This window comes from Biomphalaria glabrata, chromosome 7, assembly GCF_947242115.1.
Source record: "Biomphalaria glabrata chromosome 7, xgBioGlab47.1, whole genome shotgun sequence".
NCBI classification, from domain to species: Eukaryota; Metazoa; Mollusca; class Gastropoda; family Planorbidae; genus Biomphalaria; species Biomphalaria glabrata.
This window is the reverse complement of record NC_074717.1, coordinates 20,437,052-20,464,133: the sequence shown is the minus strand read 5'-3', so window position 1 is coordinate 20,464,133 and position 27,082 is coordinate 20,437,052. Positions and strand designations below refer to the sequence as shown.

The 27,082-nt window shown below is 32.6% G+C and overlaps 1 protein-coding gene and 1 long non-coding RNA gene across 4 annotated transcripts; one reads left to right on the top strand and one right to left on the bottom strand.

Annotated features, from left to right (window-relative positions):
- LOC106061858 (NFX1-type zinc finger-containing protein 1-like) lies at window positions 1-26,290 on the top strand. The gene is made up of 2 exons (XM_013220075.2): window positions 1-71; window positions 20,316-26,290. Exon 2 carries the CDS (start codon window positions 20,538-20,540, stop codon window positions 26,157-26,159), a length of 5,622 nt encoding a protein of 1,873 aa, XP_013075529.2. The 5' UTR covers window positions 1-71; window positions 20,316-20,537; the 3' UTR covers window positions 26,160-26,290.
- Window positions 11,389-15,672, bottom strand: LOC129927252 (uncharacterized). 3 transcript variants are annotated; one of them, XR_008778887.1, is made up of 5 exons: window positions 15,357-15,672; window positions 14,910-15,062; window positions 13,608-13,733; window positions 13,194-13,262; window positions 11,389-12,833 (listed from the first exon to the last, which is right to left on the bottom strand). It is a non-coding gene; the product is annotated as an uncharacterized LOC129927252 (long non-coding RNA). The 3 variants fall into 3 exon arrangements; XR_008778886.1 differs by lacking the exon at window positions 15,357-15,672 and having other exon boundaries at window positions 14,910-15,197; XR_008778885.1 differs by lacking the exons at window positions 14,910-15,062; window positions 15,357-15,672 and having other exon boundaries at window positions 13,608-14,193.
- Window positions 26,291-27,082: the final 792 nt, after the last annotated feature.

Sequence of the window (27,082 nt, the reverse complement as noted above, 5' to 3'; positions counted from 1 at the left end):
GAATTGTACACTCCATGGCTGCATTGGCAAGAACGAGACAAGTCTTTGAAGTCATGGAACTTTTAACACACGTAAGTTTGAATAAGTGCCCTTTATTGTTTGTAGAAACAAAAAGTTGTAAATAACTATAAAAACTATTATCATAACCAGCTCCCTGGCACAGTGGTTACCGTATTGGCTTTAGGAGGCCTTAGCCCACGAGTTCGAATTCAGGTCGCTTAATTTTTTATTTTTTTTTAGAAATACATTTAAAAAGCGATCACCCAAATATCCCCTTCTTTCTCCTACCCTTTTCCAACTGGTCCAGGCAAGCGATAGAATCATAAGAGTACCGAGAAAGCTAAAAGCATGAAATTCGCTAAACAAAAATATTTTGGTAAAAATCTTTCTAATCGCACAGATTTATTATTATTGAATATCTATTACAAATTTAACTACATGACTGATCCAAACTAATTGATACAACTTCACTTAATATAAGCTTTATGTTTGCTTTTTTTTATTATAAAGTTTTGTTTTTTTGTTTTAAATTTTGATGTAGATAATCTAATTAACGAAGTGCCTCATTTTTTAAAAAATCTTCAAAACATCAAAACTTTAAGTCTGCCCCAGTAATATATATAGCACTTCTTTACAGAACTCAAGCTATAAAAGTCATGAGAATTTTCGTCCTGAGTTGCGTGTAAGGATAAAAATCAGCAATCTTTGCAGATTTGTGATATGCCTATATCATTCATGCTATGTAAAGTCATTGTTTAGGCTCTATAGATGTAAAATACGTTGCGACTAGGACTGGAATTAGTTGTTAATAATACGAAAAAGAAAGTTTTTATTTGTATATTATGAATCGGTAATTTCCATAAACATTTGTGAACTTACGCTGCTTTCGGTAATATCCAAATCTAGTAGGGCTTATAAAAGTAAAAAAGGTTTAACCATGGAACTATACTAATGGAACACCAGCTTCGAGTTTTTTACAAAGCCAAAGAGAGTCGAAGTGCCGTCGCGCATCATTTTTGCGCATGGTGCAATGTGGAGAAATCCATGATGATGCCAAAGAAGAGATTTACTCCGTCAGTCCCTTGCAATGGGTGTAAAACTTTCGTACGCTCTATTTGATTAGATGTGTAAAAACTTCATCCATTTTCTGACTATCTGATATAATAGATACAATTTTCCCGAATAAGAGATCGTCACAAAAGTTATTTTTTTCGACCACCCTATAAAATGCCACATTTTTTCAAAAAAATAGAATCTAAATTCCGAAAATACAATCTTTCAGTGTTTCTGTGTTTGGTTTATTTACACTAAATCTGGATGAAGACCTGTCTACCGTTCCTCTAAATGCGTATTTGTTACGATATACTAAATTGCACGAAATAAAAATAAAAATAGGAGGCCTAATACAGTTTTGACACTCCAAGCTACGCATTTCTAATCGTTTTTTATTATTATTATCGAAAGGACTAGGCTATAGGCATACACGTCTCGTGGGAAAAAAAGTTCATCTCGGTAATATTGTAGCCTAAATAAAATGACAAAAAAAAAAAAACAACAACTATAGCCTAATCTAAAATGAAATAGATCTAGAGCTAGATTTTCTTGGACGAATGATACAAAATAAGTATAGGCCTAAATAATAAGTCATAGTCATATGAATCTGATAGATCTAAAACAAATACTGATAGTCATTCATTAATTAATTATTAGAATTACTGGACTACCAACTGGGTATTTTTATTGCCAAAATACAATGTATTTTATGTGCATTTATTAAAAACAACAACCAAAAATTAAGCGTTCGACGCAACTAGATCTAATATTAATAATATAGATTCTGGTTCTAGATCTAGATCCAGAAAGCTACTTCTCTAATTCAGTTTTCTAGTTTAATTCTAGTTAGATCATGGAACTATACTAATGGAACAACAGCTCCTAGTTTTTACTAGGGGAGTGCCGTCGCGCATCATTTTCACGCATGGTGCAATATGGAGAAATTCAGGAGGATGCAAAAGAAGAAATTTACTCCTCCAGTCACTTGGACTGACCTTCAATGAGAGTAAAACTTTCCTACGCTTTATTTTATTAGATCTCTAAAAACTTCATCCATTTTCTCACAATGTTTTGTGATTTATAAAATTTTCCTGTAGAAGGGATCGTCACAAAAGTTATTTTTTTAAGGCCACCCCATTAAAATAGCTGTTTTCAGTACATTCACATTTGGGTATTTTACACAAAATCTGGATTTTTTTTATGTACATTAAATCATTATCATCTGTCCCGCGTAACTAAATCCTCCACTTTTCCCGGTCACCAATGTTCTTAACAAGAGAGAGAGGCTGGTCCATTATTTGCGTAGTCCAGCCAACTTTTCTTCTGACAAACCTTTTTTCGTTTATTCTCTTAAAGGATATTTTTTTTAAAGTTAGTCTTACAAAATACAATTCCAAACCAACTCATGCAGTTATCGTCTTTTCACAGTATTGAGGAGTCATCCTTTTTGCCAGCCAGAGTGTTAATTGGCAAAAGTAAAAAATTCATTATTTTAATTTTTTTAGTAAATATTCACAACTATATCTTTTATTTAATAATATATTTTTTAAATAATAATATCTTTTATATAGACATGCTTTAATAGATCTAATAAATGATTAACGCGGCCCTACCAATATGGGTATATTAATACTTAAATCTGGGTATTTTAAATTTCGAATGCGCATTTTTAAAAAACCGAACTTATCTATAGATCTCTTATATCTAGAATAATCTAGATCTACAACACCCAGACTTAGACTAGTTAGACCATGGTTAGACTATGGTTCTAGATCTATTTAAAAGATATTTTTTTAAAAATAACTCAACAGATCTAATAAAGTCATGATTTCCACTCTATTTTCTCTAGATCTAGACCATACATGAGGTCAATATGAATGTTTATTGATCTAGTCTACGTCTAGAACTCTAGATCTATCGATCATGACTATAGACTGTATTATTATTATTATACTGTAACTGTATTACTAGTATTAGTGTATAGTGACGGTAATTATAGTCACTATAATCAATAGTGTATTTCCTGTAGATCTAGTACCTGTACTAATATTAGTAGATGTAGATCTATAATAATAATACTTTTTAATAGTAGAAAGTAGATTTATAATCTATCAATTCTATCTAATCTAAATCTAGAGTTCACTTTCACATCACATGATTATTGATACAGACAGTGAATGAAACAGATGCAGTGATTATATTATAGTTTATACTGACTTATAGCTCTACCAGTTGATTATCATCATCTCGAATAATAATCTAGACTAGTATGTCAATGTCTCTATTAAAATAATTAATATCATCAGCCATATCATTTTAAATATTAAAATAGTAGACATAGATTTCTATATTATAAATAGATAGATTAGATCTATAAAATATAATTTTACAAACTTTAGAAATGATTGATTTTATTTTTAATTGATCAGCCTTCTAGACTAGATCTAGCATCTCTAGCTAGACTCTAACCTGTAGTTTGTAGATCTTGGAATTGGATCGAAATTCACCTTCCTAATTGTCTCTAAAGTCTGTAGCTGATTTGAGAGGCCCAACGAGGCAAGAGTCTATTACTATTAGTACTCTGTCTCTTGATCTATCTAGTAGGCCTACTTAGCTAGTGCATTAGCCTTAGCCATAGTGTAGTCAAATCTTGACAACTAGTCTTTTAGATCTAAGCTTCTAGAATAATTAGATCTAGATCCAGTTTAGATTTAGAATATAAAAGTATTTTACTAGCTAAAATACTAAATCTACTGATCTAAATTCTAGATAGATATACAATATATAGATCCAGTTTAGATTTGGAATATAAAAATATTTACTAGCTAAAATTCTAAATCTACTGATCTATACTTAATATTTTAGATATTATATATGACATCTACAAAAATTATTATTAAGATATAATTATAGAATCTAGACTAGTTATTTATGTACATAAAATATATAAATAAAAGATAAAATTTATGCAGGCCTAGATCCCATAAATTTATAATTGATCCAGATCTATCAGTAAAAGTTACCTTTGATTGAAGTTTTACCCAATCTAATCTATACAAGACAATTTATAATCCATGCCTCGCCTACACCCCATACATTAAATAATAGTTCCCATTCCATGCCATGCCCAGACCCATGAGTTCATGAAATAATAAATGATGTGGTGTCAAGTTGGATCTATCCCCTGAAATTCAGCACTTTAATATAAAACTCTCATATCTAGTTAATTATTTGCTATGACACTCTGATCAACTTGGACTTGTGTGATACATATATGTTTCTTATCAGATTTAATGAATGAAGTTTTGGTGCATTTTAAGGCTACAAAAGTATCATCAGGTGCATTCTAACCATTGGTATTTTTCCTGGCAACATTTCTATTCTAGTCTGTGATAAATTATAAATTTAAAAAAATGTTTGTAATGTTTCAGTTATTAACAAGTAGAACCATGCCAACCAGTTCTGATGATGTACCAGAATGGCTCAAGGATCATACTTATACTATTTCTACTCTCTGGGCAGACATTAATAATATTGGCATCCATTCAATATTTATTGTAAGTACTATATACAATTTTTATTTTAGTTATCTAAAAGATGTTTTATGAAGTGTGATTTTCTGGTCAAGCAACATCCAAATATCGGGGATGGAATTTAACATTTTTCTCTAGTTTTTTTTTTTATAACACTCTTAAGCAAGTTCATCTTTCATGAATGCCTAATATACTTGGCTGTTGTGCAGGCCATTCCTTTACAATAAACTGTTAGATGAAATTAGGCAAAATTATGTCTGATAATTTGTATGTTTGATACAACAATGTATTCAATTTAATAATATTATTTTTTAATTTTAATGTTTTCAAAAGAAATTAGCCATTATGCCTAATTGTATAATTACAGTTATGTTTGGAAATGCAAGAAAAAGGCATGCATTCCTGACAAGTCAATGATTGGTTGCACCTCTTAAAGGTAAGGTACTGCAATTTTTCCCTATGCACTTTTCTCATAAGCTGAAGTACTTGTATTTTTGAAAAACTAGTTTTCCATGAAAATGTAAATCATAATATATGTTATAGTTGCTTTTAGATGAGTGCAATGTCCATCAAATTAACTGAATATCTGCCTTCACCTTTAGTAATAATTCATAACTATTAAGGTCAGGGCCATGTCTACACATTAACACAGTAGCTCCTTTTAGGTACAGACTATTTTTAGAATAGCAAAATTATATAATTATACTTAATAACATATATACGTTTAGCATGGTCAACACATATTTTTATTTTTTTAAAATCCTTTTATTTATTTTTATAACTAGATAACTTTCTGTTACCGGTATGAGAAAAGATGAGATTCTTGGACTCCTGCATAGCACCACCAGAAAGGAAAATCCCATCATGTTGCAAAATAAAAGTCTTGGACCAATTTTAATTTACGATATATATATTATACTGTAAGCTCTATACATATTTATGTATATCCTGTCATTCAGCCAACAGGTTTGGATTTAGTATTTCTTTAAATCTGTTTGATATTGTACTTGAAAACTATAATCTGAGCCCCATTAAAACAATAGGGAGTGCAGTGAATGAGTGGTAAAGCACTTGGCTTCTGAACTGAGGGTTCCTGGGTTCAATTAAGACTGGGATTTTCAATTTCAGAATTCAAAAGGCTAGGGATACATGGCAATAGTAAGGAATAAGTAAAGGCAGTTTGGGGATCCATGGCTGAATGGTTAAGTCATGGGTTTGAATCTCTGTGAAGACTCGGATTAAAATTTTTTAGATTTTTGGGTGCCCCTGAGTCCACCTAACTCTAATGGGTAGCTGACTTTTGTTTTGGAAAGTAAAGATGGTTGGTTGTTGTGCTGGCCACATGATGCACTGGCCAAAGAATCAAATGACCTTAACATCATCTGCCCTATAGATTGTGACGTCTGAAATGGGATATTTTTTCAAAAGGTGGTTGGTTGTTGTGCTGGGTACATGACACCTTCGCTAACCATGGGGCACAGAAACTGATAAACTTTATATCTTCTGCCCCATAGATTGCAAGATATGTAAGGGAAATTTTACTTTTTTAAAATTAAAATAAGAATCTATCAAAAGTAAACATAAAATATGGTGCATTCTCCTTAAAACTAAAACCTGGTGCGAAGGTTTAAAATGTTGGCAAAAAAAAGCAACATCATATATTCTTAATTCCCTTTGCAAAACTTACTGAGAAGAACATGCATGTTGTTCCCTCATAAGTTTCTTGATAGAGGAAATCTTGTTTATATTAGATTTGAATTAAGCAAATTAAGAAAAAAATTATAATCATTATTTCAAATGGTTGTATCTAAACCTTATGAATTATTTTTCCGTTATAAGTATATTGAGATTAATGGATAATCATGAAATTGTTAAATAATTGCTGCTATCATTCATTCCATTGACTAAAGAACCATAATTTTTTTTTTTTTAAAATTAATTTCAAAATGATTTTTTTCAAGCATAGAGTTCACATAGATCTTGAGTGAATTTTTTTTTTTATTTGACTAATGCTTCAATTTTATTGTATCATATTAGTTGTTAATTTTTATTACCCAGAATATTTAAAAAATGAGTACACTATTTTCATGTAATAATGTAACTTGGTATTCACACAATGCTCAAAATACACCATAATCTTTAGGCCATACAGATTTGTATAAATTAACTTGTTTAAATACATTGTAAATGTATATTGTTTGGATAAGAATAAAGTTTTTCTGTAGACAATTATTGTTCAAGATTTGTTGATGCTCCTGCTTAATCAATTATATATACAGGTCATTAGTTTTAACACGTCTGATAATAAATGACAGTACAAGTTAGTGAATGAAAATTTGTCATTATTTCAGCTGCTTTAGTCCTACATCAATGTGAGGTACCAGTACTTTGATTGTGTCATATAACAATTTAAAGCAACATTTTGAAATGAATAGTCTGTAGAATTGACAGTAAATACATTTAAGTGATGGGCTGTGATCTGCGTGAATTGGGAGCTGATCATGTATTGAATTTGTGTTTTTGATCTTTACTTCAAGTAAATGTTAATGAGCAATTAATTTTTAATGAATAAATAATTTAAAAATAAATACAAAAGAACCATAAACATCTACTTTAGTTTAATAATTTTTTTTCATCAGAACAGAATTTCCAACTTTGCATTCTTAAAATAAAATATAATTTATTTAGAGTAGAGTCAGAACACAAAATCATAGTTTTAAAATATTAAGTAAATTAAGCTAAGCTGTGATCTCTTATAAACATTTGTATATAGACTATACACAATTTAATTATTATTTTTCATCAAATTGCAGGAACTAGTAAAACCATAGTCAATGAAATAGTAATACTAGTAAATGAGATAAAAGTAAACTAAATATCATCAATGCTATTGAAGCCACACTTGTTTTTTTTTTTATCTTGTTTGGTGGACTGCAATTAAAGTTGCTATTAATTTTACTGATCGTCTTAGCTGAAATGCCAGTGTCGTCTCTTTGAAACCTAAGCTTATTTTCTTGGTAACTGGAAGTCGATATTTGGAGTTTCATTTTAAGCACCTATACTTTCCGAAATGGCTTTCCGATAGGCTAAACCATTTGCCTAACATGTCATATGCACGTAAAGAGGTACCACAGAAATGCTTAGGCGCCAACTTACTTTAACTGACATAGAATAAGAGAGCACCTGGTTGCATACAGCTTCAGAACGAGACAGCTGGAGGTAACTTACAAAGGTGTGGTATACACCAATGAAAATTAATTGCCGAGGGTAGATGGCAAAAAAACAACAACTGATTCTACCACAGGTGCACAGGTGGACAATGGTTATGCCTGTGCTCAGTGTGGCATAATATGTAGGTCACAGCTGGGGCTGAGTAGCCTCTGGAAACATAGCATTCCTCATAAGTCTTAGGAATCAAAGACAAGCCTATCATTTTTGTAGCATAGTTTGTAGCTTCTGTAAATGCATGAAATGACGACACAAGTCCTCTGTGAGTTTGATGGATTATAAATATCTTACTTCTTTGCCTTATATTAAATGGTCCTTCTCTCTGTTCCTCTAGGTACTTGCGTTTATCTAAATATCATTGATATATTGTAACATGTCATCAAAATAAAAGCTAGAATCTCTGCAACTCGTGTACAAGTCAGAAGTCATCAATAACACTTGCCATTTAAAAAATAACAATTTAGATTAGTCAAATTAGTGACTGATTATTCGATTCATTTAGGCCTATAAATTTTTTATTTGAATATATAATGATCCTTTACACTTTGTGACTTTACTAGTATACTTTGGAGTAGACTTGTTGAGCTAAAGTCGGAAGTACACATTGAGTTTTACTGTGATCTACTAGATTACTAGATCTAGATCTATATATATTAATAATATTATATTATATAGAAGTAGAGAGAGTATTTCATCAATAGTATCTGTCATATCGTGATCAGTAGGCGGCTGCAGGTTTATAAATCTATTCCATGACAAAAACCCTGGCTAGATTTAGATCTACTGGTCTAGACATCTAGATCTAACTAAAATTAAACTAGAAAACTGAATTAGAGAAGTAGCTTTCTGGATCTAGAACCAGAATCTATATTATTAATATTAGATCTAGTTGCGTCGAACGCTTAATTTTTGGTTGTTGTTTTTAATAAATGCACATAAAATACATTGTATTTTGGCAATAAAAATACCCAGTTGGTAGTCAAGTAATTCTAATAATTAATTAATGAATGACTATCAGTATTTGTTTTAGATCTATCAGATTCATATGACTATGACTTATTATTTATACTTATTTTGTATCATAATATTCGTCCAAGAAAATCTAGCTCTAGATCTATTATTCATTTTAGATTAGGCTATAGTTATTTTTTTTTTTTGTCATTTTATTTAGGCTACAATATTACGGAGATGAACTTTTTCTTTGTTTCCCACGAGACGTGTATGCCTATAGCCTAGTCCTTTCGATAATAATAATAAAAAAACGATTAGAAATGCGTAGCTTGGAGTGTCAAAACTGTATTAGGCCTCCTATTTTTATTTTTATTTCGTGCAATTTAGTATATCGTAACAAATACGCATTTAGAGGAACGGTAGACAGGTCTTCATCCAGATTTAGTGTAAATAAACCAAACACAGAAACACTGAAAGATTGTATTTTCGGAATTTAGATTCTATTTTTTTGAAAAAATGTGGCATTTTATAGGGTGGTCGAAAAAAATAACTTTTGTGACGATCTCTTATTCGGGAAAATTTTATCTATTATATCAGATAGTCAGAAAATGGATGAAGTTTTTACACATCTAATCAAATAGAGCGTACGAAAGTTTTACACCCATTGCAAGGGACTGACGGAGTAAATCTCTTCTTTGGCATCATCATGGATTTCTCCACATTGCACCATGCGCAAAAATGATGCGCGACGGCACTTCGACTCTCTTTGGCTTTGTAAAAAACTCGAAGCTGGTGTTCCATTAGTATAGTTCCATGGTTAGATCTAGATGTCTAGACCAGTAGATCTAAATCTAGCCTGGGTTTTTGTCATGGAATAGATCTATAAACCTGCTGATCACGATATGACAGATACTATTGATGAGATACTCTCTCTACTTCTATATAATATAATATATATAGATCTAGATCTAGTAATCTAGTAGATAACAGTAAAACTCAATGTGTACTTCCGACTTTAGCTCAACAAGTCTACTCCAAAGTATACTAGTAAAGTCACAAAGTGTAAAGGATCATTATATATTCAAATAAAAAATGTATAGGCCTAAATGAATCGAATCGAATAATCAGTCACTGATTTGACTAATCTAAATTGTTATTTTTTAAATGGCAAGTGTTATTGATGACTTCTGACTTGTAAACGAGTTGCAGAGATTCTAGCTTTTATTTTGATGACATGTTACGATATATCAATGATATTTAGATAAATGCAAGTACCTAGAGGAACAGAGAGAAGGACCATTTAATATAAGGCAAAGAAGTAAGATGTTTATAATCCATCAAACTCACAGAGGACTTGTGTCGGCATTTCATGCATTTACAGAAGCTACAAACTATGCTACAAAAATGATAGGCTTGTCTTTGATTCCTAAGACTTATGAGGAATGCTGTTTCCAGAGGCTACTCAGCCCCAGCTGTGACCTACATATTATGCCACACTGAGCACAGGCATAACCATTGTCCACCTGTGGTAGAATCAGTTGTTTTTTTTGCCATCTACCCTTGGCAATTAATTTTCATTGGTGTATACCACACCTTTGTAAGTGACCTCCTGCTGTCTCGTTCTGAAGCTGTATGCAACCAGGTGCTCTCTTATTCTATGTCAGTTAAAGTAAGTTGGCGCCTAAGCATTTCTGTGGTACCTCTTTACGTGCATATGACATGTTAGGCAAATGGTTTAGCCTATCGGAATGCCATTTCGGAAAGTATAGGTGCTTAAAATGAAACTCCAAATATCTGGACTTCCAGTTACCAAGAAAATAAGCTTAGGATTCAAAGAGACGACACTGGCATTTCAGCTAAGACAATCAGTGAAATTAATAGCAACTTTAATTGCAGTCCACCAAACAAGATAAAAAAAAAACAAGTGTGGCTTCAATAGCATTGATATTAAATTTACTTTTATCTCATTTACTAGTATTACTATTTCATTGACTATGGTTTTTTATTGTCAAATAGGCATAAGTACATGTAGTAGTTCCTGCAATTTGATGAAAAATAATAATTAAATTGTGTATAGTCTATATACAAATGTTTATAAGAGATCACAGCTTAGCTTAATTTTACTTAATATTTTAAAACTATGATTTTGTGTTCTGACTCTACTCTAAATAAATTATATTTTATTTTAAGAATGCAAAGTTGGAAATTCTGTTCTGATGAAAAAAAATTATTAAACTAAAGTAGATGTTTATGGTTCTTTTGTATTTATTTTTAAATTATTTATTCATTAAAAATTAATTGCTCATTAACATTTACTTGAAGTAAAGATCAAAAACACAAATTCAATACATGATCAGCTCCCAATTCAAGCAGATCACAGCCCATCACTTAAATGTATTTACTGTCAATTCTACAGACTATTCATTTCAAAATGTTGCTTTAAATTGTTATATGACACAATCAAAGTACTGGTACCTCACATTGATGTAGGACTAAAGCAGCTGAAATAATGACAAATTTTCATTCACTAACTTGTACTGTCATTTATTATCAGACGTGTTAAAACTAATGACCTGTATATATAATTGATTAAGCAGGAGCATCAACAAATCTTGAACAATAATTGTCTACAGAAAAACTTTATTCTTATCCAAACTATATACATTTACAATGTATTTAAACAAGTTAATTTATACAAATCTGTATGGCCTAAAGATTATGGTGTATTTTGAGCATTGTGTGAATACCAAGTTACATTATTACATGAAAATAGTGTACTCATTTTTTAAATATTCTGGGTAATAAAAATTAACAACTAATATGATACAATAAAATTGAAGCATTAGTCAAATAAAAAAAAAAATTCACTCAAGATCTATGTGAACTCTATGCTTGAAAAAAATCATTTTGAAATTAATTTAAAAAAAAATAAAAATTATGGTTCTTTAGTCAATGGAATGATAGCAGCAATTATTTTACAATTTCATGATTATCCATTAATCTCAATATACTTCTAACGGAAAAATAATTCATAAGGTTTAGATACAACCATTTGAAATAATGATTATAATTTTTTTCTTAATTTGCTTAATTCAAATCTAATATAAACAAGAAACAAGATTTCCTCTGTCAAGAAAATTATGAGGGAACAACATGCATGTTCTTCTCAGTAAGTTTTGCAAAGGGAATTAAGAATATATGATGTTGCTTTTTTTTGCCAACATTTTAAACCTTCGCACCAGGTTTTAGTTTTAAGGAGAATGCACCATATTTTATGTTTACTTTTGATAGATTCTTATTTTAATTTTAAAAAAGTAAAATTTCCCTTACATATCTTGCAATCTATGGGGCAGATGATATAAAGTTTATCAGTTTCTGTGCCCCATGGTTAGCGAGGGTGTCATGTACCCAGCACAACAACCAACCACCTTTTGAAAAAAAATCCCATTTCAGACGTCACAATCTATAGGGCAGATGATGTTAAGGTCATTTGATTCTTTGGCCAGTGCATCATGTGGCCAGCACAACAACCAACCATCTTTACTTTCCAAAACAAAAGTCAGCTACCCATTAGAGTTAGGTGCACTCAGGGGCACCCAAAAATCTAAAAAAAATTTTTACCTGAGTCTTCACAGAGATTCAAACCCATGACTTAACCATTCAGCCATGGATCCCCAAACTGCCTTTACTTATTCCTTACTATTGCCATGTATCCCTAGCCTTTTGAATTCTGAAATTGAAAATCCCAGTCTTAATTGAACCCAGGAACCCTCAGTTCAGAAGCCAAGTGCTTTACCACTCATTCACTGCACTCCCTATTGTTTTAATGGGGCTCAGATTAATAGTTTTCAAGTACAATATCAAACAGATTTAAAGAAATACTAAATCCAAACCTGTTGGCTGAATGACAGGATATACATAAATATGTATAGAGCTTACAGTATAATATATATATCTTAAATTAAAATTGGTCCAAGACTTTTATTTTGCAACATGATGGGATTTTCCTTTCTGGTGGTGCTATGCAGGAGTCCAAGAATCTCATCTTTTCTCATAACAGAAAGTTATCTAGTTATAAAAATAAATAAAAGGATTTTAAAAAAATAAAAATATGTGTGACATATGTGTTGACCATGCTAAACATATATATGTTATTAAGTATAATTATATAATTTTGCTATTCTAAAAATAGTCTGTACCTAAAAGGAGCTACTGTGTTAATGTGTAGACATGGCCCTGACCTTAATAGTTATGAATTATTACTAAAGGTGAAGGCAGATATTCAGTTAATTTGATGGACATTGCACTCATCTAATAGCAACTATAACATATATTAGGATTTACATTTTCATGGAAAACTAGTTTTTCAAAAATACAAGTACTTCAGCTTATGAGAAAAGTGCATAGGGAAAAATTGCAGTACCTTACCTTTAAGAGGTGCAACCAATCATTGACTTGTCAGGAATGCATGCCTTTTTCTTGCATTTCCAAACATAACTGTAATCATACAATTAGGCATAATGGCTAATTTCTTTTGAAAACATTAAAATTAAAAAATAATATTATTAAATTGAATACATTGTTGTATCAAACATACAAATTATCAGACATAATTTTGCCTAATTTCATCTAACAGTTTATTGTAAAGGAATGGCCTGCACAACAGCCAAGTATATTAGGCATTCATGAAAGATGAATTTGCTTAAGAGTGTTATAAAAAAAAAAACTAGAGAAAAATGTTAAATTCCATCCCCGATATTTGGATGTTGCTTGACCATGAAAATCACACTTCATAAAACATCTTTTAGATAACTAAAATAAAAATTGTATAGTAGTACTTACAATAAATATTGAATGGATGCCAATATTATTAATGTCTGCCCAGAGAGTAGAAATAGTATAAGTATGATCCTTGAGCCATTCTGGTACATCATCAGAACTGGTTGGCATGGTTCTACTTGTTAATAACTGAAACATTACAAACATTTTTTTAAATTTATAATTTATCACAGACTAGAATAGAAATGTTGCCAGGAAAAATACCAATGGTTAGAATGCACCTGATGATACTTTTGTAGCCTTAAAATGCACCAAAACTTCATTCATTAAATCTGATAAGAAACATATATGTATCACACAAGTCCAAGTTGATCAGAGTGTCATAGCAAATAATTAACTAGATATGAGAGTTTTATATTAAAGTGCTGAATTTCAGGGGATAGATCCAACTTGACACCACATCATTTAGCCTATTATTTCATGAACTCATGGGTCTGGGCATGGCATGGAATGGGAACTATTATTTAATGTATGGGGTGTAGGCGAGGCATGGATTATAAATATTGTCTTGTATAGATTAGATTGGGTAAAACTTCCCATCGAAGGTAACTTTTACTGATAGATCTGGATCAATTATAAATTTATGGGATCTAGGTCTGCATAAATTTTATCTTTTATTTATATATTTTATGTACATAAATAACTAGTCTAGGTTCTATAATTATATCTTAATAATAATTTTTGTAGATGTCATATAATATCTAAAATATTAAGTATAGATCAGTAGATTTAGAATTTTAGCTAGTAAATATTTTTATATTCCAAATCTAAACTGGATCTATATATTGTATATCTATCTAGAATTTAGATCAGTAGATTTAGTATTTTAGCTAGTAAAATACTTTTATATTCTAAATCTAAACTGGATCTAGATCTAATTATTCTAGAAGCTTAGATCTAGAAGACTAGTTGTCAAGATTTGACTACACTATGGCTAAGGCTAATGCACTACTAGCTAAGTAGGCCTACTAGATAGATCAAGAGACAGAGTACTAATAGTAATAGACTCTTGCCTCGTTGGGCCTCTCAAATCAGCTACAGACTTTAGAGAAAATTTAGGAAGGTGAATTTCGATCCAATTCCAAGATCTACAAACTACAGGTTAGAGTCTAGCTAGAGATGCTAGATCTAGTCTAGAAGGCTGATCAATTAAAAATAAAATCAATCATTTCTAAAGTTTGTAAAATTATATTTTATAGATCTAATCTATCTATTTATAATATAGAAATCTATGTCTACTATTTTAATATTTAAAATGATATATGGCTGATGATATTAATTATTTTAATAGAGACATTGACATACTAGTCTAGATTATTATTCGAGATGACCTCAGATGATGATAATCAACTGGTAGAGCTATAAGTCAGTATAAACTATAATATAATCACTGCATTCGTTTCATTCACTGTCTGTATCAATAATCATGTGATGTGAAAGTGAAGTCTAGATTTAGATCTAGATTAGATAGAATTGATAGATTATAAATCTACTTTCTACTATTAAAAAGTATTATTATTATAGATCTACATCTACTAATATTAGTACAGGTACTAGATCTACAGGCAATACACTATTGATTATAGTGACTATAATTACCGTCACTATACACTAATATAATACTAGTAATACAGTTACAGTATAATACAGTCTATAGACTATAGAGTATAGTGACAGTATAGTCAACTATAGTCATGATCGATAGATCTAGAGTTCTAGACGTAGACTAGATCTATAAACATTCATATTGACCTCATGTATGGTCTAGATCTAGAGAAAATAGAGTGGAAATCATGACTTTATTAGATCTGTTGAGTTATTTTTTAAAAAATATCTTTTAAATAGATCTAGAACCATAGTCTAAGTCTGGGTGTTGTAGATCTAGATTATTCTAGATATAAGAGATCTATAGATAAGTTCGGTTTTTTAAAAATGCGCATTCGAAATTTAAAATACCCAGATTTAAGTATTAATATACCCATATTGGTAGGGCCGCGTTAATCATTTATTAGATCTATTAAAGCATGTCTATATAAAAGATATTATTATTTAAAAAAATATATTATTATATAAAAGATATAGTTGTGAATATTTACTAAAAAAATTAAAATAATGAATTTTTTACTTTTGCCAATTAACACTCTGGCTGGCAAAAAGGATGACTCCTCAATACTGTGAAAAGACGATAACTGCATGAGTTGGTTTGGAATTGTATTTTGTAAGACTAACTTTAAAAAAAATATCCTTTAAGAGAATAAACGAAAAAAGGTTTGTCAGAAGAAAAGCTGGCTGGACTACGCAAATAATGGACCAGCCTCTCTCTCTTGTTAAGAACATTGGTGACCGGGAAAAGTGGAGGATTTAGTTACGCGGGACAGATGATAATGATTTAATGTACATAAAAAAAAATCCAGATTTTGTGTAAAATACCCAAATGTGAAAGTACTGAAAACAGCTATTTTAATGGGGTGGCCTTAAAAAAATAACTTTAGTGACGATCCCTTATTCAGGAAAATTTTATAAATCACAAAACATTGTGAGAAAATGGATGAAGTTTTTAGAGATCTAATAAAATAAAGCGTAGGAAAGTTTTACTCTCATTGAAGGTCAGTCCAAGTGACTGGAGGAGTAAATTTCTTCTTTTGCATCCTCCTGAATTTCTCCATATTGCACCATGCGTGAAAATGATGCGCGACGGCACTCCCCTAGTAAAAACTAGGAGCTGTTGTTCCATTAGTATAGTTCCATGGTTTAACCAATGACGCATGTCGAAACTGTTTAGACCAAAGCAATCTAGATCTATATGGTAACATCTAGGCACATCATTTGTATCTCGAGGATCTATGATTTAAAACTAGAGATGGGAAACGAACCGAACCCGAACGAACCGAACTCGAACCTCACTTATGACCGAACCGAACCGAACCCGAACTTTGAAACTGCTTGGTACGAACCGAACCGAACGAACCCTCCTTTTCTTCACCGAACTAATTTTGCAATTTTTACTTCCCTTTTTAATATTTTGGGTAAAAAAAAAATTACTTAAATATGCTATTTAAATTCTAATGATTCCATTATACTTTGAAAACTTGGGAGGGGGTGGTGATTGTAGTTTGAAAAAAAAAGCGGCGCGTTTTGATACCCATGGGTTTTTCCGTACGTGCCGACTCTCCCCTAACTTTGAATTTTCGCGGGCTGTTAGCAATATTGGTTTTGAGTCGAATAGGCGCCCTCTAATTAGATCTAGATCTAGATTCAAGTTCCTAGTAAGTAGAAAGTTGACATTAAAATATTGTCACTTTTATTTGAGATGGCTGTTAGTTGAGAGTAGAATATTTTTTACCGATTAGAGAGTATAGATATAAATAAGTTCATTTGTGGTCTAGTTTAAAATAAATTTTAATTATCTTCTATTAAGTGATTTATTTTTACAAAATTGTGAAGTATTCTATATTGGAATATTATCAGTGGCGTAGCAAGGGTGGGGGAGGAGGGTGAGAAATGTAAAATCCCCCCGGGCCCCCACTTGAGGGGGGCCCCAAATTATTGTTTTTTACAATAAATATTCAATATTACGCAAAAATGCAGGGGCCCCCAAAGAGGTCCAGCCCCTCCCGGGCCCCCAAATGATGAAAAATTCCTATCTACGCCCCTGAATATTTTTACTATTATTGTGTTTTGCATTATTGATCATTGTCAGGGTTCGAAATTATATATATATATATACGCTGCTGCTGCTCTCTCTCTTGTCTTGTTGTGTTTCTTAACTTGGCTCCTGTGGCTCACTAGGGGTTTCTTGAATATTAAATAATACTTGCTTGGTACTTTCTTGGTTACTCAGAATTCATCAATACTTGCTTAACTCAAATACGTTTAATATACATCAACTCTAACTCCTTATATTCATGAATATCAACAATACTTTAATACTTGATAACGCGCACAATTATATCACTCTTATGAAATAGTAATACACAAAACACCAGTCCATCAACTTATAAATACATAAATACCAGTCCAGGAAGTAAACGTCCAACCTTCCTGGACCGGGAGCAAGACCTTACTGACTAAACACATTCTCTCGCACATTCAACGAAGACTTAATCACTCAGTTCACAACACGTGCAACACATCGCATTCATAACAAGGGGATATGACAATCATACCAAAATATCAAACTAACATTCATTCTCGCCATACCTCTCCCTGACAATCATCAGTATTTTTAATGTAGCGTTTCTCTAACTTTGGGTCCTCTCCCGTGGGTGGGGATGGTTAGTACCTTGAATTGGGGGATGGGGAGACGCAAATTCTTGACAAAAAGGGGTGTCATAAAGTGTGTGTGTGTTTTTTCTGGTGGCGGTAAGAAGAGGTTAAGCAATTGGTTGGTGTTTATGCATTAAGGATGATGAAATTAGCGTAATGCAAATGTGAAAGGGCAGACAATCTTGAGACATGAAAGAGTAAAGACGTTGTTTTGTGGTGACCTAGATTTTGTTTAAATATCAGTATATTTCATTAATATTACATCTCTATCTCAAGTTAAATATGTGAATATTGTAATAACAGTTAGGCTATATTGAGTTGTTCACATAAGAACTTTATTTTAAAGTTTATTAAGTTTATATATTATTATAAGGCTTGTCTTCGAGTCCGAAGATTAGATAGGAATGCAGTTTTTCCCATGGCTGCGCAGGCCCAGCTGTGACCTACATATTTTGCCACATCCAGGGCAAGCATAACCACTGTTCGCAGGTGGTCGATTTAGTTTTTCTTTTCGCGTCTTCGTTTGTCCACGGCAGCGGGTTTTCTTTTGGTCTCAAATGTGTATCCCGCGGCCTTCGGGAGTGAACTCCAACTGATTCGTTCTAAGGCCGCATGCAACCAGCTGCTCTCTTCTATATCAGCTAAGCAAAGTTGACGCCTAAGCTGGTCTTTGAAGCGTTTCCGTGGGGCGCCTCTGTAACGTCGACCAACTTTTAGCTCACCAAAAAAAAAAAGACTGCCTTTGACATACGTTCGTCTCCCATACGGGATACGTGCCCTGCCCAGCGTAACTGTCGGACTATAAGAAGTCCATCTATACTATCCTTACCGGTAAAAATATAAAACGCCTATATTGGTTCAATTGTACTAGCTGTTTGTAAGCGACAAACCAACGACCAACTAACAAAGAGAGGGGGCATCGAAAAAAAAAAGTTTTATTTTTATTGTAACTTATCTGAATATTAGTATAATTACATGTTTAAAAATTAAAATATATTAAGTGGAGATGTCATTTTATCTTCTAATAAGACCTTGTCAACTGAAGACTGCTTTTTGCGAGGCGCGTATGCACTATATGGGTCAAAACGTTTTGAAGAAAACATTTTAAAACATCTCCGCTAGTGTGATTCTTCTGCATTTTTTTGTCTCAGAATAGTCGAATTTCTTCCGTATATTGCAATTTATAATAGTGACGACTTATGTGTGAAAAAAAATCCTCGATAGAGACGTCTTTACACGAAGAATATTTCTTTAAAAAGATCACGCCCATTATAGAAGTACGTGCGCAATATGTAGGCCTACCTAGAGTGTCCCTTGCATAATTCTATTGGCCAGGTCTGCCTCTTTATTATTAGATTTAATATGGCCCTCGACTTTTTTTTATTATGATGAATAGTGCGTTCTGAAAGAAAGCACATCGATATTAGCCTTTTAAAAAAAATCGCTTAGCGCCGAGTCACGCCCTGAATTAAACCTCTTGCCGACTTGAGCGAAAACCTGCCGCATCTTCATTTCTATCTCCATTAAGAAATTTTTACAACGCTTTAAATGTATGTAGGCAACATTATTTTGGCAAAAGTATTGCCCATAGGCCTATTATATATTGCAAAGTATTTGTTTTATGTAAAAATTCAAATAAAAAAGTTTTAACTAATAAATTGCATTAAACCTTATAACTTAATTTTGCTATTACATAATTTCATAACATCGAACCGAGCCGAACCCGAACTTTAGACATGACCGAACCGAACCGAACCCGAACTATACTCGTCATCGAACCGAACCGAACTCGAACTTAAATCTGACCGAACCGAACCGAACCCGAACTTTAAAAGTTGGATTCGATTCCCATCTCTATTTAAAACATAGCTACATAATTCGATTTCGTCAATATTGTTTTTTTAGTTTTGATACGTAAGTATGACAGACTGACGGACGGACAGAAAAACTTCACAAAACTCAAAGCGGGTTTTCCGGGTGGAGTTGAGAACAAAATGATAGCGCAACAAGAAGTAGGTCGCGTATGATTAATATTTAGTAGTAAATATGAAACAAATGTTTATTTTCACATTTTTATTTTCGGCTAATCACATACAAGATGATTGACAATTTTGTCAGTAATTATTTACACATGTTTACTGTACCATTGGTTTTTAAATTTTTAATAAAATTATAAGCTTATTTTCACACTTTTAACGCAGCTGCTCAAAAAGAAAAAAAATTCATATTAAAATTTTGTAACTAATAAGATAGATATAGATTTAGAAACCAGACTTTATAATATACACTAGATAATCTAGCAGCCATATATATCTTTTCTACATTAGATTCTTTCCTATCATAAACATACGCACATTTTAAAACTATAATTCTTTCATTTAATATTTTTATCTTGGTGTGAAACACTCTTGCATTAAAACTGGCTTTTAATGTTTTCCATTTTAGGACTACTGAAGACAACACTACATGCCTAATAAATAGTTCTGGGCTACAAAGTTGAGAAGATATTCGTAAAACAACTCCGTATTTTAATAGCAACAAGACATTTCCTGCGGCCTATGTCATCAACTCAGGATACAAAAAAAAAAGAATAAAAATAAATAAAAAAAAAACACAGTGACTGTAATAGTACGTATGATAACTGGTTAGTTGTAGCTGGCATCTTTCATGTACAACAACAAAATGGCTAAAATGCATGACAGCGATTTTCTTTCATCTGAGAACATTAATATAGCACAAATGAATAGGCCTACATCCCATTTAGAGTCAAGAAATCCACGTTCTATTGACTTAAACAAATTATCAGAATGGGCCGCAAATGAAGACAGTATGGATTTGATCATTGGGATGAGCAATGACATTGATGGCCTTAGAAGAATGCTGGGTATGGAGTCTTTGAACTTTGAATGGGTTGTGCTTCTTTTAACTGCCTTGCGGAAATCTCTAAGTGCATACGCTCAGAAAGAAACTTTACATTACATACTTAAAGTTTTCTGTGATTCTGCATTCATTGATAGGCATCTTAAGCCATTTCTTCAAGAAATCCTAATGCTTGAACGTCTTGATAGATCTAAAATATTGGAACCGTTGATAGCTTTAATTGAGTACATACAAGTTCATTTTAATACCACGGAACACTTGCAAAAGTGCTCTCACGTACTCCTTCTGATTTCAGAATCTGACCCAAATAATATCTTGATTGCGAAAGACACGGATGTTTATTTTAGATTTAAAAAACTTAATGAAGCCAGAATTGAAGAAAAGAACATTGCTTTGCATAAAGTGCGAAATAAATCAAGATTGGACAGGAAAACTTTACCCATTGCTGATGATGACACACCTCCTGACGATTACAAAACAATGGAGATTTTTCCAGGGACACACGAACTCAACAATCACCAAGAACCCTTCTTACGAGCAAATATAATTAGAGGGAAATACAGCGATTTAAATCATTATCTAGATATTCATGCCAGGCTTATTAAAGAAGACTATCTAACCCCTATAAGAATTGGATTAAAAGAGTACGCGGAAGCTATTGCTTCTGACAGAAAAGCCGTAGAAGATGATCTAAGATTCTACTATAATGTTCAATTACAGTTGAAACATGGTAGTAATGAAGGCATCACTCATTTGGCAATTTTCGATATGACTGGTTTAGAAAAGGTTAAATGGAATTATTCCAAGAGACTTATGTTTGGTTCATTGTTAGTATTTTCCAAAGACAACTTTACAACTACAGCATTTGCCACTGTGGCCAACAGAGATTTATCTAAGCTAGAAAAAGGTATCATTGAAGTTGTATTTCAAAACAATCTGGAAGTAGTTTTTACTGCATCAGAAAATGACAGATTTATTATGGCAGAGACTACTGCCTACTTTGAGTCACATCGTCATGTCCTAGAAGGTCTTCAAGAAATTAAACAATTGCCTCTTGACAGATATATTATAAGCTGCAATAAAGAAGTTCACCCTCCAAAGTACCTTGAAAACATAGCTACTTACAATTTAGCTTCCATAATGCGAAAGAAATATGAAACCTTTCGGGTTCCTATTCGAGATAAATCCAAATGGCCCCTTGCTGAGGTTACAACTTTAAATGATTCACAGTTAGAGGCATTAAACCTCGCTCTGACTCACGAAATGACCATTATTCAAGGTCCCCCAGGAACGGGTAAAACTTATATTGGTCTAAAAATCATGAAAATATTATTAGAAAACAATGTTACCAAAGATTCGCCAGAATCAAATGGTCCAATTCTAGTTGTTTGCTACACAAATCATGCCCTGGACCAGTTTTTAGAAGGTATTTTAGAGTTTTGCTCAGAAGGTATTGTCAGAGTTGGTGGAAGAAGTTCAAGCAAACTTTTAGAACATTACAATCTAAGATCTTTAAGAAGCAATCCATTTTTAGACAGTAAAAAAGAAAGTAATATAAACATAAACATTAGAAAATGCAGAGACCAATTAAGAAAAATTTGTAAGCAAGTTCAAAATAGTTGGCAACTATCGATGCATTTAGAAAAATCAGTTGTAGACTTGGACCTTCTCAGAGATGAAATGGGACATGCTCACCTGAAACAGTTACTTGATCCAATGAGGATAAGTAGTTCTATCTCCTCAACCCCCATGGAGACTTGGCTAAACGCCGCCAATGCAAACATTGAGAACTTTGTATTTGAAGCAGCTCAGCAGCATTTAGCAGAAATCATTGCAGTTGAAAGGAGTATTGAAGAAAAGGAAGATAATGTAGTAGGCACACCAGGAATTGCTTCAAAACTTGCAATAAAGGATCGTGCTCAGGTCTATCGTTTTTGGTTAAACAAATACAAGGCTGAAATTGAAAAAAATATGGACTCCTTAGAGCATCTACTTTTACAAGATGGTGAAGAAGCCAATAAAGATATACTTCCAGATGATGTTTTAGTAAAATATATGTCTAGTGACAATGTCTACAACGTTATCAAAGAATGTGTTCAAATGGAAAATAAAACTTGTGAATGTGAAAATAATGTCATCAAAGCCTGGCTCTTAAACAACTTCACTAAAGCAGACCAACTACTGGATGCCATTGAACAGCTAACAGAAAAGGATAAGAGTCAAGTTGCAAAAGAAGGAGTAGATGAAGATAGTGAAGCAAAGATTTATGACAGTCTATACGTGATCGATGACAATGATTCTTGTCCTTCTGAGACGGAAACTGATTGTGACAAAACTGAAGGTGAAAATGGTATTCTCGACAATAAGAATTCGTCTCGAAATATCGAAAAGGAAATTAATTTATTACAAAGAGCTGAAAGACTTCACATCAATCTATCAACAAAGTATGTAAAAGAGAAAGACAGTCATGAAGTTAGTAGAACAAGCATTTCCTATGAACAACTTGTAATCCGTTTAAATAAAACTGTTCCTTTTACGGAAGCTGAAGCCCGAAATATTAAAGACATTTGGGATTTAAAAGCGCAGAGCAGATATAGGCTTTACAAGTTTTGGATTCAGCTGAAAAAGAAAAAAATATCAAAAATATTAAAAGTCTTGTCAAAAGAATTTGAGAGTGTATTTAGACGTAAAAATGAAGCCAATAGATTCAAAGATATTGCCATTTTGAAACGAGCTAGAGTCATTGGGATGACCACTACTGGTGCTGCAAAATACAGAAAAGTTCTTCAAAGTGTTGGCTGTAGAATTATAGTTGTAGAAGAAGCTGCAGAAGTTTTAGAAGCCCATATTGTTACTACCTTGAATAATAACTGCCAACATCTTATATTGATTGGGGATCACCAGCAGTTGCGTCCTAGTCCCACAGTTCACAAGTTAGCAGTAGATTATAATTTGGAGATTTCTTTATTTGAACGCCTTGTAAACAATAATGTGCCTCATGTAACTCTCAGTGAACAGCACAGAATGAGGCCAGAAATTTCTCAGTTTGTGAAACATATTTATCCCAACTTAAAAGATCATAATTCTGTTGCTGTTCTTGATGGCATTCGAGGGGTTGCTTCTAATGTCTTTTTCTTGCAACACTCTTTTGAGGAAAAGAAGGTTGAAGATAGCACAAGCAAATCAAATTTACATGAAGCTAAATTTGTAACTGCACTTTGTAAATACTTTTTACAGCATGATTATCTTGGTAAAAAAATTACAATTTTAGCTGCTTACAGTGGACAAGTTACTTGTATACGAAATGAGATGAAGCCAGAGAAAGATGTATATGATGGAGTTCGAGTAACAACAATTGATAATTATCAAGGTGAGGAAAATGAAATTATTTTGTTATCTCTTGTTAGAAGCAACGCTGAAAATGAAGTTGGATTTTTGAAAACAGATAACAGAGTCTGTGTTGCATTATCTCGAGCTAAAAAGGGAATGTTTGTTATTGGAAATCTTCCATTACTGGCAAATAAAAGCAAATTCTGGACAAATATTTTATCAATGGCTAAAAATGAAAAAGTAACAGGTGTAAATATGAGGCTGGTTTGTGTAAACCATGCTAATCATGTGACTTATGTGTCCAATAGTGAAGACTTTAAAAAAGAAGTTCCTGAAGGGGGCTGTAATAGAAAATGTGATTATAAACTTCCATGTGGTCATACTTGCATGAGAATGTGTCATGCATCAGATAGATTTCATGAAGAGACAAAGTGTGAACAGCCTTGTTTAAAAGTATGCTCAAATGGACATCCTTGTCAAAGAAAGTGTTTTGAAGAATGTGGAGACTGTGAAGTTATGGTACAGAAGACTATGCCTCTTTGTGGTCATGTAGATAATGTGCCATGTTCTAAAAACCTAGAAGATGTAGAGTGCTCACAGCCTTGTGGTCAGATAATGAATTGTTGCCATATTTGTCATGGAAAATGTGGTAAATGCTTCAATGATGCAGAGCATCAACCGTGTACAGAGAAAGTTCTTAAAACCTGGCCAGCCTGTCAGCATACAGTTAATGTTGAATGTAGGACAAATGAAGTAGAGAATCCTTGCCCAGAAAAATGCTCGCAACGTCTAGAATGTGGACATCTGTGCAAAGGCACTTGTGGTGGATGTCTTTCTGGTCGTGTCCACAGACCTTGTTCAGAGAAATGCAAAACTCCTCTTCCCTGTGGTCATCCTTGTCATGGTCCTTGTGGTGGTCAGTGTGTCCCCTGTGGAGCTAGATGTATTGTATTTTGTCGGCATGGAAATTGTGATAAGGATAAGTGTGGCGATCCGTGTGAACCATGCACAGAAAATTGTGCAATGTCCTGTCAGCACAGACAATGTAACCAGCGCTGCATGGATGAGTGCAGAACTCCAGCATGTGGTAAACCTTGTGGCAAGATCACAAAATGCAAGCACAAATGCTATTCTTTGTGTGGGGAACCTTGTGTGTGTTATCCTTGTGAGAAAGATAAATTTAGTCTAATAGACTCCAGTGGTAAGAAAAAGCCTCATTATGCTGTAGTCCATGAAAGACGTGAACGAACTCAAAAATTTGAAGTTCAGCATGATACAGTTTTAATGAAAATTCCCAGATGTGGAGAAATCTTCACAATAAATCAATTAGACAAGTATGTTGAAAGTTTTGAACCTCTTGAGACTAGTTTTATTAAATGTCCTAATTGTCCAGTACCAGTTATGGGAATTGCAAGGTATGAAAACATAAATAAACTGAGGACTGAAAAAAGAGAAACTAAAAAGGCAGCTTTGATTAAGGCATCTAGTGTATCAGCTGATACCATCAACATTCTATTAGAAAGCAAAGAATTAGTCAGCGATTTCTGTAACATTGATGAAGGAGATTTCCTAACAAAAAAAACTGGGGAGATTGATGCTAACCATGCTAAGGCGTTATATTTACAAATGAAATTTTCTTTTGTACTAAAAAATATTTGTAAAATTTATCAAGAATTCCCAAAACTTAAGAATTGTTCAGAAATTAAATTAAAGCTCACTATTACGTCTATTAATAGATTTGTCTCTAAACAATTCTTCAGGGAAATGACTCTTGAATTACACAGAATTTTGCTAGTGATGCAAATTATGATTTTAGAGAAATACTTGAATGATATAGGGAGAAAAGTGTGTGAGAAATTAAAACTAAACTGTAAGTCTATTGTAAAAGATAGAGAAAAATTAACTAATGAGAAAAGGATTGCTTATCAAAATACTGTAGACGAACTTTATAGGGCATTAGAAGAGCTCGAACTTTATATCCTCACTAATCAACTCGGGGAGAAATGTAAAAGTTTATCCACAATTCTTGATCAACCAATGGAAATCATTCCCAGATATCATGATATTGGAAAGGAATAAGAAGATACATTTACTGAATGAAAAGTCTTTCACTGAATGTCTCTTGTACTACACAAAATTCAATTCGTAAAGCAACAGTACGTTATAAGGTATTAACTACGAAATTTGTTGACAGCTATTAGACTAAAGAATTTACCAACATTCTGTTGGTAAAATATGAACGATAGTAGATAGTACGTTTGCATTACTGAACACCGAAAATCAGGCATGACAGATCACAATGAACATACTTTTTTTTATAATTTAAAACGCATGATTTTCATTGTTCGTTAAACAATTTAGTGTATCCTCATTCATCAATCTTATTTGATACGCCACGACAAACTGTGCATGAGCATTATTATTGCTATACTAACTCTAGCACTATACTCAGGTTACATTGTGATTGAACATTTGCTCAAATTTTGAACCATATTTCTAGTAAGGTACCATTACTTCACCTTCACCTATCCATCAGTCTGTTGGGGCACCACACATAATCTGTTGACCGTTTCCATTCCTCTTTTTTTTTACTTGACTTGAATCTCTTTCAATGACAGGTCCGTCCATTGATGTTGTCTTCCATTCGCTTTATGTCGGCCGCTTCCTCTTTCCCCTGAAACTGATCCCTCCTGGAAGATGTTTGCGGGCTCTGAGAACCTCGTGATAGAGCCAAAGTATTAAAATTAATAGCCTACAATTTGTTCTGTGGCATGTACTTGTTTTCTTTTTTTAAATTTGTAACACATGTCACGTCTTGGGTTAGCTCAATATTGGCTCTTACTTTTGAGAACAGTATTAAATATCGTAAGATCAATTAATTGATCATCAGGTATTATCTTTTATTTAAATTTGAATTTGAAATAGCCAAGCATCAAGATAGGATACTTCAAATAATTGTACTGAGACAAATAGATTATCTTTTGAAATGGTGTATTTTGGTC

Excerpts from the sequence above, each read along its gene's own strand:
- LOC106061858 (XM_013220075.2), top strand. The coding sequence starts at position 20,538 with ATGTACAACAACAAAATGGCTAAAATGCATGACAGCGATTTTCTTTCA.